The sequence below is a fragment of the Typopeltis vanoorti genome, chromosome 5 (genome assembly GCF_054136105.1).
Source record: "Typopeltis vanoorti isolate ZY-2024b chromosome 5, IOZ_Tvanoo_1.0, whole genome shotgun sequence".
NCBI classification, from domain to species: domain Eukaryota; kingdom Metazoa; phylum Arthropoda; class Arachnida; order Uropygi; family Thelyphonidae; genus Typopeltis; species Typopeltis vanoorti.
In genome coordinates this window covers 103,929,837-103,947,128 of record NC_143553.1, presented here as the reverse complement: position 1 = coordinate 103,947,128, position 17,292 = coordinate 103,929,837, and the positions used below count along the sequence as shown (strand labels likewise).

Genomic DNA, 17,292 nt, shown 5'->3' with positions numbered 1-17,292 from the left:
TCCAGTTCCTGAACAATAAGTCTAAATACTTTGCACACCTCCTTTGCCCAACTGTCTTGACCACCATATTTCTAACGTAAGATATTATTATTATGAAATATTTGCCTGTCAATAGTATTCCATGATATGAGAAATATAATTATTATTATTATTATTACGTGACACATCCAAGGAGTCCAAAGACTCGTTGAGGGAGGCACGTAATAAATTACATATTTGTTTTCCCATCATCTTCATGAAAATTAGTGAAGAAATCAATCGATTAATGTTTGAAATCCATTAATTTCACAGTACTGTCAATAAAATAAAATTTTGAAACTAACTCAAATTATACATATTTTTAAGTGATGCACTGGTCACCTAAGTTGCAAATTAGCAATTTGCAAAGATTTGCAAACTGAAAGATGTGTAGGAAGATGCTTTGCTGTTAAATGAAGTGTAAAAGTTATTAAAAGCAACATGTCTATAACATCACCACTATTATTTATAATCTACAAGGACTAAATCATTAAAAAAGTAGTAGTAAACTTGATATTCAAACAGAATATATTAAAGTTAGTTCATTATCCTGTGCAGATGATGCTATTCTCTTAAATAAATGCTACAAGTCTTCAAGATTCTTTTAAGTATATAACTAATTACTAATTGAAAATAAAAAGAAAATAGAAAACATCAAACATACTCAGCAGGGAAACTACACAATTATCATCATCACATCCTCCATGGAGTCAGCAGTTTCATCGTGGGAGGTCCACTCCACCGACAATCTCAACAGTTAAAAACAATAGTTTTTAAAGGTCAAGATCCAACTGTACATAGCAAATGCTAATGTACAGTTGGTTGGATCCAATCTCAATAGATTATTATTATTATTTGGTTATCCTCCATGGAGTCAACAGACTCATCATGGGAGGCCCACTCAACCAGAAACATGTCTATCATAATGAGATTTGAAGTTATTTACACAACCTGCACTCACAACACTCAGTCAATGCATTCCACTCACTAATCTCTTCACGTAAAAAATCTACTCCTCACACCCCTTATTCACCACATTTTTATACAATTTCCAGGGATGGCCTCTTGTTCTTCCCATCTTAACATCCACTCTTCTTATAATTTCTTTTGTATTAATCTGATTGCATCCCTTAACCAACTTGAAGGTCTCTATCATATTTCCTCTTTTCTTCCTATCCACCAACCTCTATAATCCACATTCTCTCAAACGCTCTTCATAACCAACTTTGGTTATTCATCTTTGGACATTCCCTAGTGTTTCAACATTACAAAGAAAACTAGGTGACCAAATCTAAGCAGAATAGTCCACATGTGGTCTGACCAATGCCTTATGTACAGGCACCACCGCCTCATTATCACTACATGTCAATGTATTTTTTATAATAGCAGCAATACAATGTGCAGTCTTTGCAACCCTTGCGACGTGCCCTTGGAACTTCATTCCACTGTCTGCCATCATTCCAAGATCCCAAATCTCATCCACTTCCTGAAGTACAGCTCCACCAATACAGTATGTGGCCTTATATCTCTATATACCAAGGTGTTTTATCTCTATATAACAACTTGTATTTATTTACATTAAAACTGCAACCCCCACTCATGTGTCCAAGCTAAAAGTCTATTCAAATCTTCCTGTAGAGAATTAACATCAGCACTACACCTGACAATTCTACCTAACTTTGCTTCATCGACAAACATTTGAAGATTCCCAGTCAATCTACATGAAATATCTTTAACAATGAGTTAAACAGTAGCAGCCCCAACAACAGAACCCTGAAGCACACCACTGATAACCTTCCTTTTCTGAGACACGGCTCCATCATACACAACTTGCGGGTATCATTCAGAGAGTCAATCTCCAATCCATCTAACCAATATACTATCTATTCATATGCTCTGCAGCTTGTACACCATCATGTGATAATCTATCAAATGCTTTTGCAAAATCCAAGAATATCATTGTGTATGATTCTCTCTTACCCAACACATTCGTCACCTTATCATAAAACATAAGCAGATTGCTAAAAAAAGAACTGCCCTTCACAAATGGAGCATTGTCAGTACGGCTTGCCACAGTATGGCCTGCCTCAGCCATCAAGTTCTGGAGGAGTCTTGGAGAAGAGGGACTATCTGAGGGAGACCAGCTATAAAACGAATGCATTGGCACAAGTGGTGTCAAATAACAAGGGTTCACTGACGGATGAGCAGCTCGCTGTCTACTAACAGGTCCTTAACAGCATTGAGTTAGGTGCTCAGTAGGTCTTCTTCCTGGATGCTCCTGGTGGTACTGAAAAGACCTTTCTTATCAACTTACTCCTGGCGAAGGTAAGGAGTAATCTTGGCATTGCCTTGGCTGTCACATTCTCTGACATCACTGCTACACTGTTGGAGGGAGGCAAGATGGCTCATGTTGCCCCTCAACCTCATCCATGCAGAAACACTCCTATGCAGATCTCAAAACAAAGCAACATGGTCCAAGTGCTGCGGGACTTAAAACTCATTGTTTGGGATGAGAACACCATGGCACACAAGGGGAGTTTTGAGGCACTGAGCATAACCCTCAAAGACATCATAGGTAACGATGGAGTGATAAAGGGAGTCACCGTGCTGCTGGCTGGAGACTTCCAGCAGACTCTGGCAGTAGTGCTAAGAGCAATTCGAGCTGATGAGATTAAGGCATTGTATCATTGCCTCCCCCCCATCCGGAAACACTCTCAGGAAGAAAATGAGAATATACTTGAGAGGCAATGTCTCTGCTGGGCAATTCTCTGAACTCCTACTCAAAATAGTGGATGGAGAGTATCCTGAGTCCGAGGGAAAGGTGACCATCCCTGCAGGCCTGGGCTCAGTAGTGATGACCCCAGCAGATCTCACAGCCAGGATATACCTTGATATCACCAGTCCATGGACTTCTCCTTGATATCAAGGAGAAGTTCATGGACTGGCTGTGCAAGAATGCCATTTTGACCCCAAAGAACGACAAGGCTGCCATCATTAATGACACTACTTAATTCATACGAAGGGTAAGAAATGGAGTACAGGTCTGTGAACTCGGTGGTGCAAAATGGATGATGTGGTCCACTACCCCACGGAGTTCCTCAACACCCTCAACCCTCCTGCCTTCCCGGCCCACAAGTCCTCAAAGTGGGAGCTCCGGTGATATTGCTGCAGAACCTCAACCTGCCCAAACTCTGCAATGGCACAAGGCTGTCAGTGAAGGCCCTCCGCAGGAAAGTCATTGGGGAAGTGTTCACCCGCTGTGCTTGTGTGGGAGTCAGTTTTCATACCATGCATACCATCAGAGTACCCCTTCGAGTTCAAGAGGCTGCAGTTCCCCCTCAAGGTCTGCTTTGCTATAACCATCAACAAGTCCTAGGGGCAGTCGCTGAAGGTGGGATTGACTTGAGGAAGGATGGACTGCTTCTCACATGGGCAGTTCTACGTGGCTTGTTCCAGAATGAGCTCACCCAGAAGCCTGGTGATCCTAATGGGAGAATCACCAATGTGGTCTACAAAGAGGTCCTGAAGTAGAGAAAAAAAGATTATAGGTATTTTTTGCATTATTTTTTTTACTGCAATCATTTCTTTTTTTATTTCTTCATCAAATGTTATATTTCTAATTTCACTTAAGCATTTTTCTGCATCAACACGCTTCGCTTTATTCAAACAATATATACTATGCTATTATATCACAAAACCAATTCAAAAAACAAAAATAACAATTTATAAAACAAAAAATATTATATACCCAGAAGTATTATAATTTGATTGTTTTTAAATAACAAACATCTATAATTTTTGGATACTACTTAGAAATATCTAAAAATATAATGTGAGGTATCAAATTAAAGGGAATTTCAACCTGAACATGAATACAGTGTTGGTCACGTCATTCGATGGAGCCATGACTTTTAATAATTAAAAGGTGTTGCCTGACATGGGGTAGCGTGCTAAATTTAAATTGTTCATTGCAATCAAAGGAAAGTTTATTGGAGTCAAAATGGATTTATAGTAAATACCATAACGAAGCATAGGTATCAAGTTAGTCTTACTATAATCATTCTTCCTTCTACTTGCCACATATCTAAAAAAAACTCTCTCAAGTTTTTCTTTGTGCGATTTGTCAATTTCTGCTCATACTTCACTTTTGTTTTTCTTAATGAGTCACTCTCCAGGCTTGTTCTTTATACTAGTAAGGTAACTGATTATTACCAGTATTCATCCTGTAGCATCTCCAAAGTACCTTCTTCCAGATTTCATGCTTATGTAGGTATTTTTTCTTTCACGATTTCATGCCCTCATTCATCCATTTTACACCGACCTTATTAAGTCTTTTGGCTTCAGAATGCATTCACTATTATGTATTTCTTTGTCACTTCCCAAGCAGAAACTATTTCCTTACCACTCAATTTTTCATTTCATGCTATAGTTCCAAGCTTGTCATAATCACCAGCCTCGTACATCCACATATATCCTTTCATCACAGAAGTCTGCATATGGCTAGCCACAACCCAGGTGATTACAAGTTGTTTATGTTTACACATTTCTTAATCACCATCAACATCCAACTAAACATGTCTTCCAACAGCAACATCCAACTAAACATGTCTTCCAACAGCAACATCCAACTAAACATGTCTTCCTGTCAACTTCCACTTGACACCACACTGCCTCATAACCATTGCCACTATTTCCCTCTTTCACATGTCTGCTTTATGTGGACATAATTCCCCTGCTATCATTTGCAGCACTCCTTCTTTCTATCCTCATGAAAAATAATGTATCCTTCCATGACTATTCCCATTAAGATATCCTCTTCATTCAACCATGTTTCACTTATTCCAATGATTTTGGGGCAAATAAAATCAATCATTGAAACCATTTCATCTCCCTTATTTCTGATATTTCTGGCATTTGACAGCAAACACAGCAGTTAATTTTAGGTCCATAGCCAGTACTATCCAAGCTGCTTGTTGGATGAGATTTCCTCGCCATACCTATCCCTTATCCAATCACTTTTATTACCACTTACCACATGTATCAACTTCCCCACCAACATTGCAATATACTCCATCTCCATTCACTGCTACTTTTAACGTTCATTCTCTCTGTGCCATATCTTCCTGTCCACCGGGCTCCCCCCATCCCGTTTCCCTGTTCCTCTTGCATTCCCATTCTCTCTTCATCGCTCATGCTACTACTGTTTTCCACTGCAAGCACTTCTACCTCTTCAATACCACTCTCCTGATCTCTCACTTCATCTCTTACTTGCATCACACACTGCACTTCCTTCTATCAACACTTTCTCTAGTGCACTCACTTCAAAGCACTTTCTCTAGTGCACTCACTTCATATGTAACCCACAATGCTTCTATAAATTTCATTCTTCCCTCAAACAACAAACTCGATAATAATAATAATAAGGTTAATAGTAATAATCATAATACTATATTTGTATATGCCTTATTTTTCCATTTAGCTGTATTATAAATTAAAGATACCAAGAAATTATATACTTGGTTTAATCCTTCATCCAAGTGCAAGCAAACAAGTTTGTTCCTAAACTGTTTTCAGGACTGGAGGGAAACTTGTATAAAAAACCTAATGACTTCACATCACTTGCCTTAGTATCCCATAATGCAAAGCACATCTCCTTGCAGACATCTACAATGCTATGCATTATGGGAAGATTCACTACCCAGACCAGTTTCGACCTTTATTGAGATCTCATTGGTGGGAGCCAGACCCTGAGGTGATACTAAGGTTGAAGTAATGGAGAAATCATATTTTCACATACAAGAAGCCAAAAGGTGTCTCATCTTATCATTAAAATACTCTGGATTAGAGAGAGTTGTTGGTAGTTTTTTAACTTGACTAATATAAATTAAAGATACCAAGAAATTACATACTTGGTTTAATTCTTCATCCAAGTGCAAGCAAACAAGTTTGTGCCTGAACTATTAGGGAAACTCATATTAAAAAGCTAATGACTTCACATCACTTGCCTTAGTATCCCATAATGCAAAGCACATCTCCTTGCAGACATGTATAATGATATGCATTATGGGAAGGGTCACTACCCAGACCAGTTTCAGCCTTTATTGAGGTCTCACCGGTATATAATTTCTTGGTATCTTTAATTTATAGTGCAGACAAGTGGAAAAACTCCCATCAACTTTCTCTAATCCAGAGTATTTTAATGATAAGTTGTGACACTTTTTGGATACTCTTATATGAAGATATGACTTTTGCATTATTTCAACCTTAGTTTCATTTCTGGGTCTGGCTCCCACTGATGAGACCTCAATAAAGTCAAAACTGGTTTGGGTAGTGAACCTTCCTATAATGCATAGCATTATACATGTCTGCAAGGAGATGTGCTTTGCATTATGGGATACTAAGGCAAGTGATGAGAAGTCATTGGCTTTTTTATACGAGTTGCCCCAATCCTGAAAACAGTTCAGGTGTAAACTTGTTTGCTTGCACGTGGATGAAGGATTAAACCATGGATATAATTTTTTGGTATCTTTAATTTATAGCATATACCTTCATTCCTGGTTCTTTGTCCATTAATGGGCGACAATAAACTGGAACCGGAACATGTGGTGAGCAAGTAGTTTTTGAACTATCAAGTTCATCTTCTCCACTTCCATCTCCTGCTTTGCTTGGAACGCTCCATCCATAAGCTTGCATACGGCCTCCATCTTTCTGAACATGGGCTTTAACTTGCTTGTATTGTTCTCTCCTTTCTTTTGCTCTCTGCTGCTGGAGCCTTTCTGATGCTCTATAGTTTAAAAACAATATAAAAACCATATTTTAAATGCTTCAAACTTATGTTTAAATATTATATTACATAATAAATTATTCCCAGAATAAACAAATAAATAGTGAAGCAACAAAGAAAATTAAGTTTTAAGCTAATAGAGAAAGAGATAAACTGATCAATTTTTTCTATCTTAATAAGCAGTCCTGAAGTTTTTCCATTATGATTCCTATTGAGAATCATCAGCTTTGTTTTACTGATGTTAATCTGGAGTCTATATGTCAAGCTATGCAATTCTATTCTTCCAAGGAGCATATCTTAAGTTACTGATTCTTGAGCCACCTATCAATATGCTTCTATTCCAACTCATTCAGAGATCTCATGATGATCTCCTCACCATAGAGAGTGAAGAGTCTATTGCAGAACTATTGAATTCTCTTGATTTCTTAATAAGGTGTTTGAGATATGAGATCTGGTCTCTGGCACCTCTTCCCTTCATGAATCCAGCCTGTTCTAAAGAGATATAAGGCTTTGCGTGATTAATTCTTTCTTTGATTATACAGTGCATCATTTTATTTGCATTTGAGATTAATGCTACTGTTCTACAGTTTTCACATTTCTTGTTGCTTCCTTTTTTTTATGGAATGGTATAAAAACTTTATACCTAGTCTACTGGCCTGTAGCTCAAATCTGATTGCATAATCTCAGAATTACTTCAATTCCTACTCTGCATATGCTTTTTATCATCTCAGTATAAATTCCATCATTATCAGCTGCTTTTCCAGTTTTCATATTTTGATATCTTGCTCTACATTCCCTCTCAGGATGGGGGGTTCATTTTCCCATGTTTGTGTCAAACCTCCATTATTAATATATCTGCATTTTTGTAGAGATCCTCGCAGTATTCTTTTCATCTTTCCAAAATTTTGCTTTTTTTTCAGTTAGGAGATGTCCAACTTGATCTTCTATTTTGTAGGCTTTCTTGACTTGAAATTATTAGTAAGCACTTTGATTTTTGAAAAGAGAAATTTCATTTCATTACTGTCTGCATGGGGCTCTTCAGATATTGTATTCATGCATGCTTCTTTATTCTTTCTAAAAGATGTCCATATTGCTTTACTAATAAAATAAAAATTTCACATTTGACATCCAAAGACAGCGTATGGTCACTCCCATACCTCACCAGGTTTTAGAAGTGAGCCTTCTGCTAAAAGAAGTGGTAGGATCAGAGATGCCCTTTCCACACAGAGTTAGTAGGACAATCACATACATCCATTCCCATGGCAGGATTTGAACCTGCAGCCTCTTGGCTGGAGAGTAGATATGGTAACCACTTGGCCAACCAGACTGGCATTGCTTTACTGATAACTTTCATTTTTATTGTTTTCATTGGTCATCCCTTTAAATTTACTTTCTTTCCTGAAGTTGATCAAGCATTTCTTTTGAAGGAGTCTTATTAGTTTAATTTTCTTTCCACTTGCTTTGTTTTTTTATATACTTGTTTGCTGTTTCAATCAGGATCAGTTTGGACTGGTTCCATAATTTGTCTCATGTAGGATCAGACCAAAAAACCAAAACTAAAACAAACCTGTAAACAGATATGATCTTACAGAATCCCTGTTTACAGGTTTGTTTTAGTTTTGGTTTTTAAATGGATCCTAACATCAGCATTTTGGAAATCTGATCCACGGTCTGCTCCAGGACAAGTGTTGAGTTTTGTATCACAGTTTTTTCCATCCATTTCTATTCATTATATAGTCTATTTCATTTCTAAATCTGTCTACATGGGCTCTTCATCTATAAAGTCTTCTCTTATGTTGTTCAAAAAATGTATTTATGATATATAGTTCATTCTTAATGCAAAAATCTATTAGCATTTTGTCTCTCTGATTTTTAACTTCTTCAGCTATTACTGACTGAATTTAATTATGACAAAATCAGTGATAATCAACAAAACAGGCCTTTATAATGGTCATGCTCAGTCAGTGAGGTAAGTAAGAATAAAATCTGAAATATGTAATGAAATATGAAAATCTATTTATGACATAAAACATGCTATAGAATAGGTATTATGTAAAAATTGACAAAACAACTGAAACTCCTACTTGATATTCCTTTAATTGTCAATTAAAATTTCTCACTCATCATGGATGAATACATTAGTGAATTTTTCAAGTCCTGAAAACATACTAACTTATTATCTAACAACTTGCCTTGTGATAACCTATCAAAGATCTTTATAATATCTAAATATGTCATTATTGACATTAACATCTGACCTTCATGGAGTCAGAGACTCATCATGGATGCATTATATAATGCATCTCCCTTGTCCAGTGAATTTCTTACTTTTTTTTTTTTTTTTAGATAAGCAGATTACTCTTTAACCAACTTATGTAGTTAAAAAAAAAAAGTGACCAATCTTGTCACTTTCACTTAAAAAAAAAAAGTGACTGCCTTACTCTCAATCCATTAAACAAGATCTCCCCTTTGGAGATCTTGTTTAATGGATTGAGAGTAAGGCAGTCTGGAAGACTGCCTTACTCTCTTCATTCATTTATCCATCCATCCATTTTATCTGATATTCATAATAGATATTCAGCCGTCAGATATTCAGAATAGATTCAGAAGTTAAATTGGCTACCATCCAGATGATCACCTAGCACTCTCACCAAGTGAAAGGAGATTTGACCTTTCTCCATTTACAACATCTTGAGAAGAAATGTTAAAATCCAATACTCTCAACTCCCATATGCCCTCTTGTATTCTATAATGTCTATAATTCTATAATGTCCCTCAAAAAATGAACAATTCATTATCTTTGAGTTCAGAAGCTATCTCTTCATTCAAATCTATATTGTCATAATTAAAATCACTCAATGTTCACTTATTTCTTATTTGCTGGGCCAATTCATATATACATATCACCACCCTCTGTATTCTCAAGTCTGCTATATTCACTAATATTCATCTCATCTATAGCTCCTCTGCAATGATTAACAGTATCCACCACTTCTTTCTCTCTCTATCCTATTAACCATGTCATTTATTCCAACAATTCCCAGGCAAACAAACTTGATAATTATAGAGCAATTTCATCTGTTCTCTGTTTACCTGTGATACTCCTAGAAGTTTGTAAACAAACACAGTAAGTCATTTCTAGATCTATAATTACTCAGTCCTCTCAGCTGTGACCTCATACCTGCACTTCCCTATTCCTATAATCACCTATTTTATATTCTTCAGATTCAATATGACTTCTAGATTACTTCAACCTTGGTATCACTTCTGGGTCTGGCTCCCAATGATGAGACCTCAATAAAGTCAAAACTGGTTTGGGTAGTGAACCTTCCTATAATGCATAGCATTATACATGTCTGCAAGGAGATGTGCTTTGCATTATGGGATACTAAGGCAAGTGATGTGAAATCATTAGCCTCTATATACAATTTGCCCTGTCGTGAACTTACTTCATAAGCAAACTTTTTTGCTTACACTTGGATAAAGGATTAAATCAAGAATATAATTTCTTGGCATTTTTAGTTTATAGTATAACCAACAGGAAAATCTTTCAAAACCTTTATCACTGCTTACCAGGTTTAATCATTTCAATATTTCAGAGACATCTTCAAGAATACAATGTTAAAATTGTAATAACACACAAAAAACACATGAGAAACAATAAGTGGAAGATATGAAATTAAACTCTATAAAGACTAAAGTCTGAGATGTTGGGTGAGTGGCCTAAGAATTAAAGTTTCCCAAATCTTGGTAAGTTTAAATTAATTAAATAAAGTTTAAATGAGCCTAGATGAATACAAAAAATACATCTGATGCCAAAACTCTGAAGACAGTCAGGTCTAGAAGACCATGCCTTGGATACCCTACAAAGAATCAGATGGAAGAAAACTATCATGCTCCATTACAGTAAATACAAATGATACTCTTTTTAGAATTAGTAGTAGATTTAAAAATCAGCCTAATCTTAATAAATATGGTTGTATTAAACTTAAAAGTTGTTAGAAGGTGTCTCAATTAAGGATGTGGCTGTTTTGCCACCAGCTGGTGACAGTCATCATGCGATACTGACCTGGGAAGTGGCCAACCATATGGATGTTCCAATAATGACAGGATACATGATGAACTATATATCTTGAAATTATGACAAACTCAGAAAAATATTATTTTTTTGGCCTGACCTTAATAAATATGGTTGTATTAAACTTAAAAGTTGTTAGAAGGTGTCTCAATTAAGGATGTAGCTGTTTTGCCACCAGCTGGTGCTATACTGACCTAGGAAGTAGCCAACCATATGGATGTTCCAATAATGACAAGCATGATGAACTATATATCTGGAAATTATGACAAACTCAGAAAAATATTATTTTTGGTTTCATAGTATCAGCTACTGAATGGGAACGATGTTAGCAGACCATGGGAAGCTTTGAAATGATACTTAAAGAATCCAGCATCTTAATGTCTCCCTGGAGTTTGAAGAACAAACAGGATAGGAGTGAAATCGATGTGCAATCTTACTAAGCAAGATATTCATAGGAAGAAGATGATGTGGAAGTAAAAATGTGGAGTCAGTGTGTCAATGCAGGGAAACTAGAATTCCCAGGGTGGATGGTAGCAGGGGTAGCCTCTTGTGGGAATGGGTGCTTGGGGGAAAGGAGGATGACATCACGTAACATTGAGCCCAGGGGGGGTCGAGAGGGGGACAATGATAGGTATAGAAGCAGTGACATTTTTATGCTCTATACTAATGGCAGGAGTATCCAAAATAAAGGAGATGAATTGGTGGCGCTGATTGCATCAACCTGGCCAAAGATTATTGGGATCTCTGAGACGTGGTTGACCGAGGATGATATAATAACCGGAATTGAAGTGGCAGGGTACAGCATTTTTCGGCAGGATAGCAAAGGAAAACGTGGTGGTGGAGTACTGCTTATGATAAGTGATGACTTATGTCCTCTAAGAGTGGAGGCTTTGGAAGGCAGTGACACAAATGGTTTTGAAAGCATATGGTGTGAAGTAGAAGTGACCAAGACAGAATATTTAGTGAGGTGTTGCTATAAACCAGGGAGCACAGAAGGTGGGGACCAGAAGATGTTTAGGCAGCTGAGCTTGGCAAGTGCAAGAAGAATGATTGTTATGGGATATTTTAAGCTCTTCCCATTTTCTCATTTTCCTCTTCCCAGCTTATACTACAACAGTATAAGCTGGGAAGAGGAAAATGCAAGTAGTAAAAAGGGGATAATTTTTGAGGGACAAATGTCTTGGGCAACATGTAATAGAGGGAACAAGAGGTTCAAGAATTTTGGATTTGTCATAGCATCAGAAGAGCTGATAATAACTGAGATGACATGCCCCCCCCCCCCCCCTAGTTGGAGAGAGTGACCATGTGGTTTTGACTTGGAAGATGAACAGACATGCAGGTAAATCAAAGAAAAGGGAACGTATGTGAAATTATAAGGCGGGTGATTATAATAGTCTTAGGTATCAACTCGGGGCAGTTCCATGGAGGGCAGAATTGGAAGGCCAGGAATATCATTAGTGCTTGGGAAATTTTGAAAGAATATTTGTTAGCAGCAATAGTAAGCTGTATTCCACGGGTGAAGAAGTGGACACAATTTGGTGTAAAGTGGATGACAAACGATATCAAACTGGAACTGCAGTTGAAAAAGAGATTATGGAAGAGATATAAGGAGAGGGGATGGAGGACAGATACAAGAAGAATATAAGAACAGGCCAGGAGAGTGACCAGAATGGTGAGGAAGGCAAAACTGGAATATGAGAAGAGATTGGCACTAAGATCTAAAGAAAATCCTAGGGAATTTTTTAGCTATGTGGCCAGTAGGCAGAGAAACAATTGTGGAAGAATGACATTGCAGGATAAAAATGGGAATAGAGTTACTGATGCAGAGGACATAGTGGAGTTGTTCAATGAGCTTTACTGGTATCCAGAGTACTCAGTATTTCATCCTGGAGGAGGGTTTAATACTAGAGGGATAGGGCAGGTTCAGGGTTTAGAGGTGCAAGAGGAGAGTGTGTCAAATACTGAGTACTCTGGATACCAGTAAAGCTGTTGGACTGAATGGTATTTCATCACGAGTCTTGAGAGAATGTGCTAAAGAACTAGCAGCTCCGTTGACCTGGCTTTTCAATAAAAGTCTGGCTGCGGGAAAGATATCCAGGGAATGGAAGGAAGGTAAGATAGTGCCACTGCATAAGGGTGGTAGCAGACTGGAAGTGTCTAATTATAGGCCTATTTGTGTGTCATCAGTAGTTATTAAGGTCTTGGAGAAATTAGTGAGGGACTATATACAGTGTTGGGCAGAAGAGGGTAATGTTATCTGTGAGAATCAACATGGATTTGTTAAGGGGTGCTCTTGCTTTAGTAATATGATTGCCTTTTATAATAAAGTGACAAGAGCAGTTGATGAGGGAAAGGCATATACTACCATTTTTTTGGATTTTGCAAAGGCGTTTGACAGGGTGTCACATGATAAGCTGATATTTAAGTTGCCACACATGGATTTAAATGTCGGGTCAGTCAAATGGATTCAGGATCGGCTGACTGATAGCTATCAGAGAGTTGTGTATGGTGGGGCAATATCAAGGAAGCAGAAGGTTACAAGTGGGGGGTTCCACAGGGCTCAGTACTGGGACCTGTATTGTTCAACCTTTATATCAATGATATTGTCAATGGATTGCAAGGGGACACTCAGTTGTTTGCGGATGTGGCAGCCCTGCAAGAGGATTTGAATAAACTGAGTGGTTGGAGTGGGGACGGTCAATAGGTTCAATGAGTGGTATGATAAACTTTGTGTTTCCTAAAAACAACCTCCCACGATGAGTCTTTTGACTCCATGGAGGCCTAGATAGTGATAGTAATAATAATGATAGTAATAGTAATATTGTGAAAATAAGAGTGACAGGAGTTATGAAATATTTAGAGTGTAGGCCAGAAAAGATATGCATATTGTATAGAAAGTTAAATTGGATTAGAAATTGGCTGCATAGCCTAAATGCAAGCCCAAAGAATTTTATTGTTGTGCTGCAAGAAAAAAAAGAACAAATATAGAAAAATAACTTTACTAAATGGAGAATTACTTTTGTTTGACCTAATGTCTGCATTCATTACTTTTTGTTTGCTGAATGTGGACAGTAAACTTTGCCAAGATCAATCAACTTGATGTATGTTACATAGTTCATGCACAGTGCCACCAGCACCACCAATACATTGGATGTAAAGATACAGTGCATGAGAAGGAAGTTCTGGAGCTCTCACATAATCTGGATATTGATTTGGAAATAGGGACAGGTAGGATATCAGCATGTATGCCAAAGAGATGTTCAGCTAAACTGGCTAGACCCTTGCTACGTTTGTATAGTTTGAGTCTTAGCTCAGGAAAGATCCCATAAGAATGGAAAGAATGTATGACAATCCCATTGCACAAGGGTGATATAAAGACTAATATGTAGCTATTAACCTATCAGTATCTCTGGAGTGACTGTAAAGATTTCAGAGAAGTTGTTAAGAACTAGCATACAGAAATGGGTTGACAGACAAATATACTTTGCAAAGAATGAATTCACTAAATGGATCAGTCCTTGGACCGCTGTTGTTTAATCTATATATTAACAATATCGGGAAGGGGCTGATAGGAAATCTTCAATTGTTTGCTTAGGAGGCAAAGATGGGCAGGACAATTAATGATGCTACTGATATGCGGCATTTACAAGGTAATTTGAATAGGCTGGAAATGTGGACAAATGATAATGGCTATCAATTCAATATTAGTAAGTATATGTACTTTGGCATGATGTGATATTCCTCAGGATATTATATTAGTGGGATAATAGTTAGAAATAACTGATGAGGCTATAGATCTTGGCGTTATGTTGGATAGAAAGTTGGAGTTCAAAGTCACAACAAATGTAAATATAACTCAGAGGATAACTATGATGTTGAAACAAACATTGATATAAAGATATGGAAGTCATTTTATCTGTTTACAGGGCCTTGATATGAAAACATCTGAACTACTGTGTGCAGATTTGGGCATTTGGATCCCAAATGGATAAAAAAGCTGTGGAAATGCCAAAAAAGAGTTACAACGTAATGATGTAATGATTATAGAATGTAGATCATGAGGATAGATTGAGAATATGTGGACAGCAGATACTGAAAGATAGAAGAAAGATGGGGGAGACTGAATGGAAGTTCATAAAATTTTGAGAGGGTGTTATAGGATATTTGCTGATAAAAGTTTTCATTATATGGAGGTATACATGGAAGTTGAATCAGTATCTGTTGAAGTAGTGAGTGCATCTAGTGTGAATGAATTTATGAGAATATATGCAGCTGGTATGGCCTCCCTTAATAAGTCCATGAATCCCTTGAGGTCTAATAATAATAATAATAATAATAACAACAGTTATTTCTGCTGTCAGAAAAGGAAAAATATAAACAAACTAAAGGAACAGCAATGAGTTCTCCAATCTTTCCTATAGTGGCTAACTACTACATGAAGCATGTTGAAGCAATTTTTTAATCCCTTTATTCCTCATCCATGAACTCACATGGTTCTATTATTTTTTAATTATAGGTCACTCCAAGGAGTCCTTACTCATCGAGGGAGACATTAAACATCATGAGAACACTATCCAACATTCGTGCAGTATCTATCATGCTTAGCTTTGAACTTATTCACAGTCATATCAAGCAAAACAGAATCTGGCAACCCATTCCACTTATTTACCATTCTCTAAGCAAAAATATAGTACAGACACCCTTGCAAACTACACTGTAACTCAGTTTCTAGAATTGCCCTTAGTTCTCCCACCATCACCACATAGATCTGTTCGGAAAAATTTCCTCTACAGGTTGAAGATTTGTAACCCACAAATCTTCAACCTGTCCTCATAAGGTCTGATCCATAGACTTGCTACCATCTTGGTCAATCACTTTTGGATCCTCTCCACCTATCCATAAGAAATCTGACGTGAGCAGATCTGCACACAGTAGTCAAGATGGGGTCTTACCAAATACTCTATAAAGAGGTACAATAACCTACTTGTCTCTGCTCATTAGGGTATTCTTCAGTAACCAAGTAATCCAATGAGCTGATTTAGTCACTTTTGCAATATGCCCTCTAAACTTTACCTCCCTATCAACTAACACTCCCAAATTACTGGCTTCATCAATTTTTTTTGGGTACAGTTCCATCAATGATATACATAGTTGGTAATCTTTTCAACCCAAAATGAAAAACTTTACACTTTGCTACATTAAACTGACATCTACTTTGCCCAGACCACCAGTCTATCCAAATTATCCTGCAAAATTTTAACATCATTATTAACTATTGCTCTACCCAATTTTGCATCACCGACAAACAACTGAATAGTTCTTCTCAGACCCTTTCCTATATCATTAATGTACAAATTAAACAGTAGCAGTCCAAGAACAGAGCCCTGCAGTGGACTCTATTCCTACTCCATATGTGGTATCCTGTCAAATGCCTTTGCAAAGTCCAGCAGTATCACTAAACCATTATCTTTATCAAAATCAGCTGTCACTGTATTAAAAAACATGAGTAAGTTACTGAGGCATGACATACCCTTCACAAAACCGTGTTGCCCCCCCCCCCCCATATAGTATCCCCTTTCTATCTATCTATCCATTCCTGTATTTTGCTTTTGACTACCTTCTCCAGTACCTTGACCATGACTTCTGATATGCTGATCAGTTAGTAATTTGCTACATCACTTTTGAAGCCCTCTTTATGCAACGGAACTATTTTCCACTCTTTCCATCCATTTAGGACTAACCCAGAGCTGAGACTTAAATAATGTGGTCAAATGCACTGCCAATTCCCTAGCACCTTCTCATAAAACTTAAACTGGTATACCATCTAATCCTATAGCTGTATTCACATCAAGGTTCTATAATAATCTATGCACCTCCAGTTCATTTACCTCAGTTTCCATATAAGCCTTTGCCTCTCTTGTTACTGCAATATCTCCAGCAGGATGATTTACTCTTGAAAAGTGTTCACTTAGTAATTCTACTCTTTCACCTGATTCTGTTACTTCCCTTCCATTGGCATTCATTAAAATTTGGATGACACTTTTGTAGCCTGGAAACTTTTTTGGAAGATTTACATATTTCTTCCAAAGAATTAATTTAGCTCCTCAAAAAATCAAGTTCACTCTGGAAGAAAATGATAACAGCCTTTTTCTTTCTTCCTTACATTTGCTTCTTCCTAAAGCAGGCAGATGTTAGTGTTTACTTTTCAGTCCAAGAAAACTAACCAAGAAAGATATGCTGCTTCTAGTCTTCTATCATCCCTTCCTCTCAAAATTCAAGCATTCTTAAAACTTTTTTGATGATATACACTCCTGTTCATAGAAACCACATCACCTTACATAAATATAGTTAGTAGTTAAATGATCATTTTCATTGGTTGATCATTAGATATTTTGTTGTATTGCATCATCTA

General features: G+C 37.1%; 1 protein-coding gene across 1 annotated transcript in view; it reads right to left on the bottom strand.

The window, feature by feature from the left end:
• LOC150106702 (C-Jun-amino-terminal kinase-interacting protein 4-like) overlaps nucleotides 1-17,292 on the bottom strand; it is a 713,212-nt gene that overhangs the window by 312,934 nt on the left and 382,986 nt on the right. The window contains 1 exon segment of the mRNA XM_090393457.1: nucleotides 6,565-6,802. Within this exon segment, the coding sequence (XP_090249583.1) occupies nucleotides 6,565-6,802 (238 nt within the window).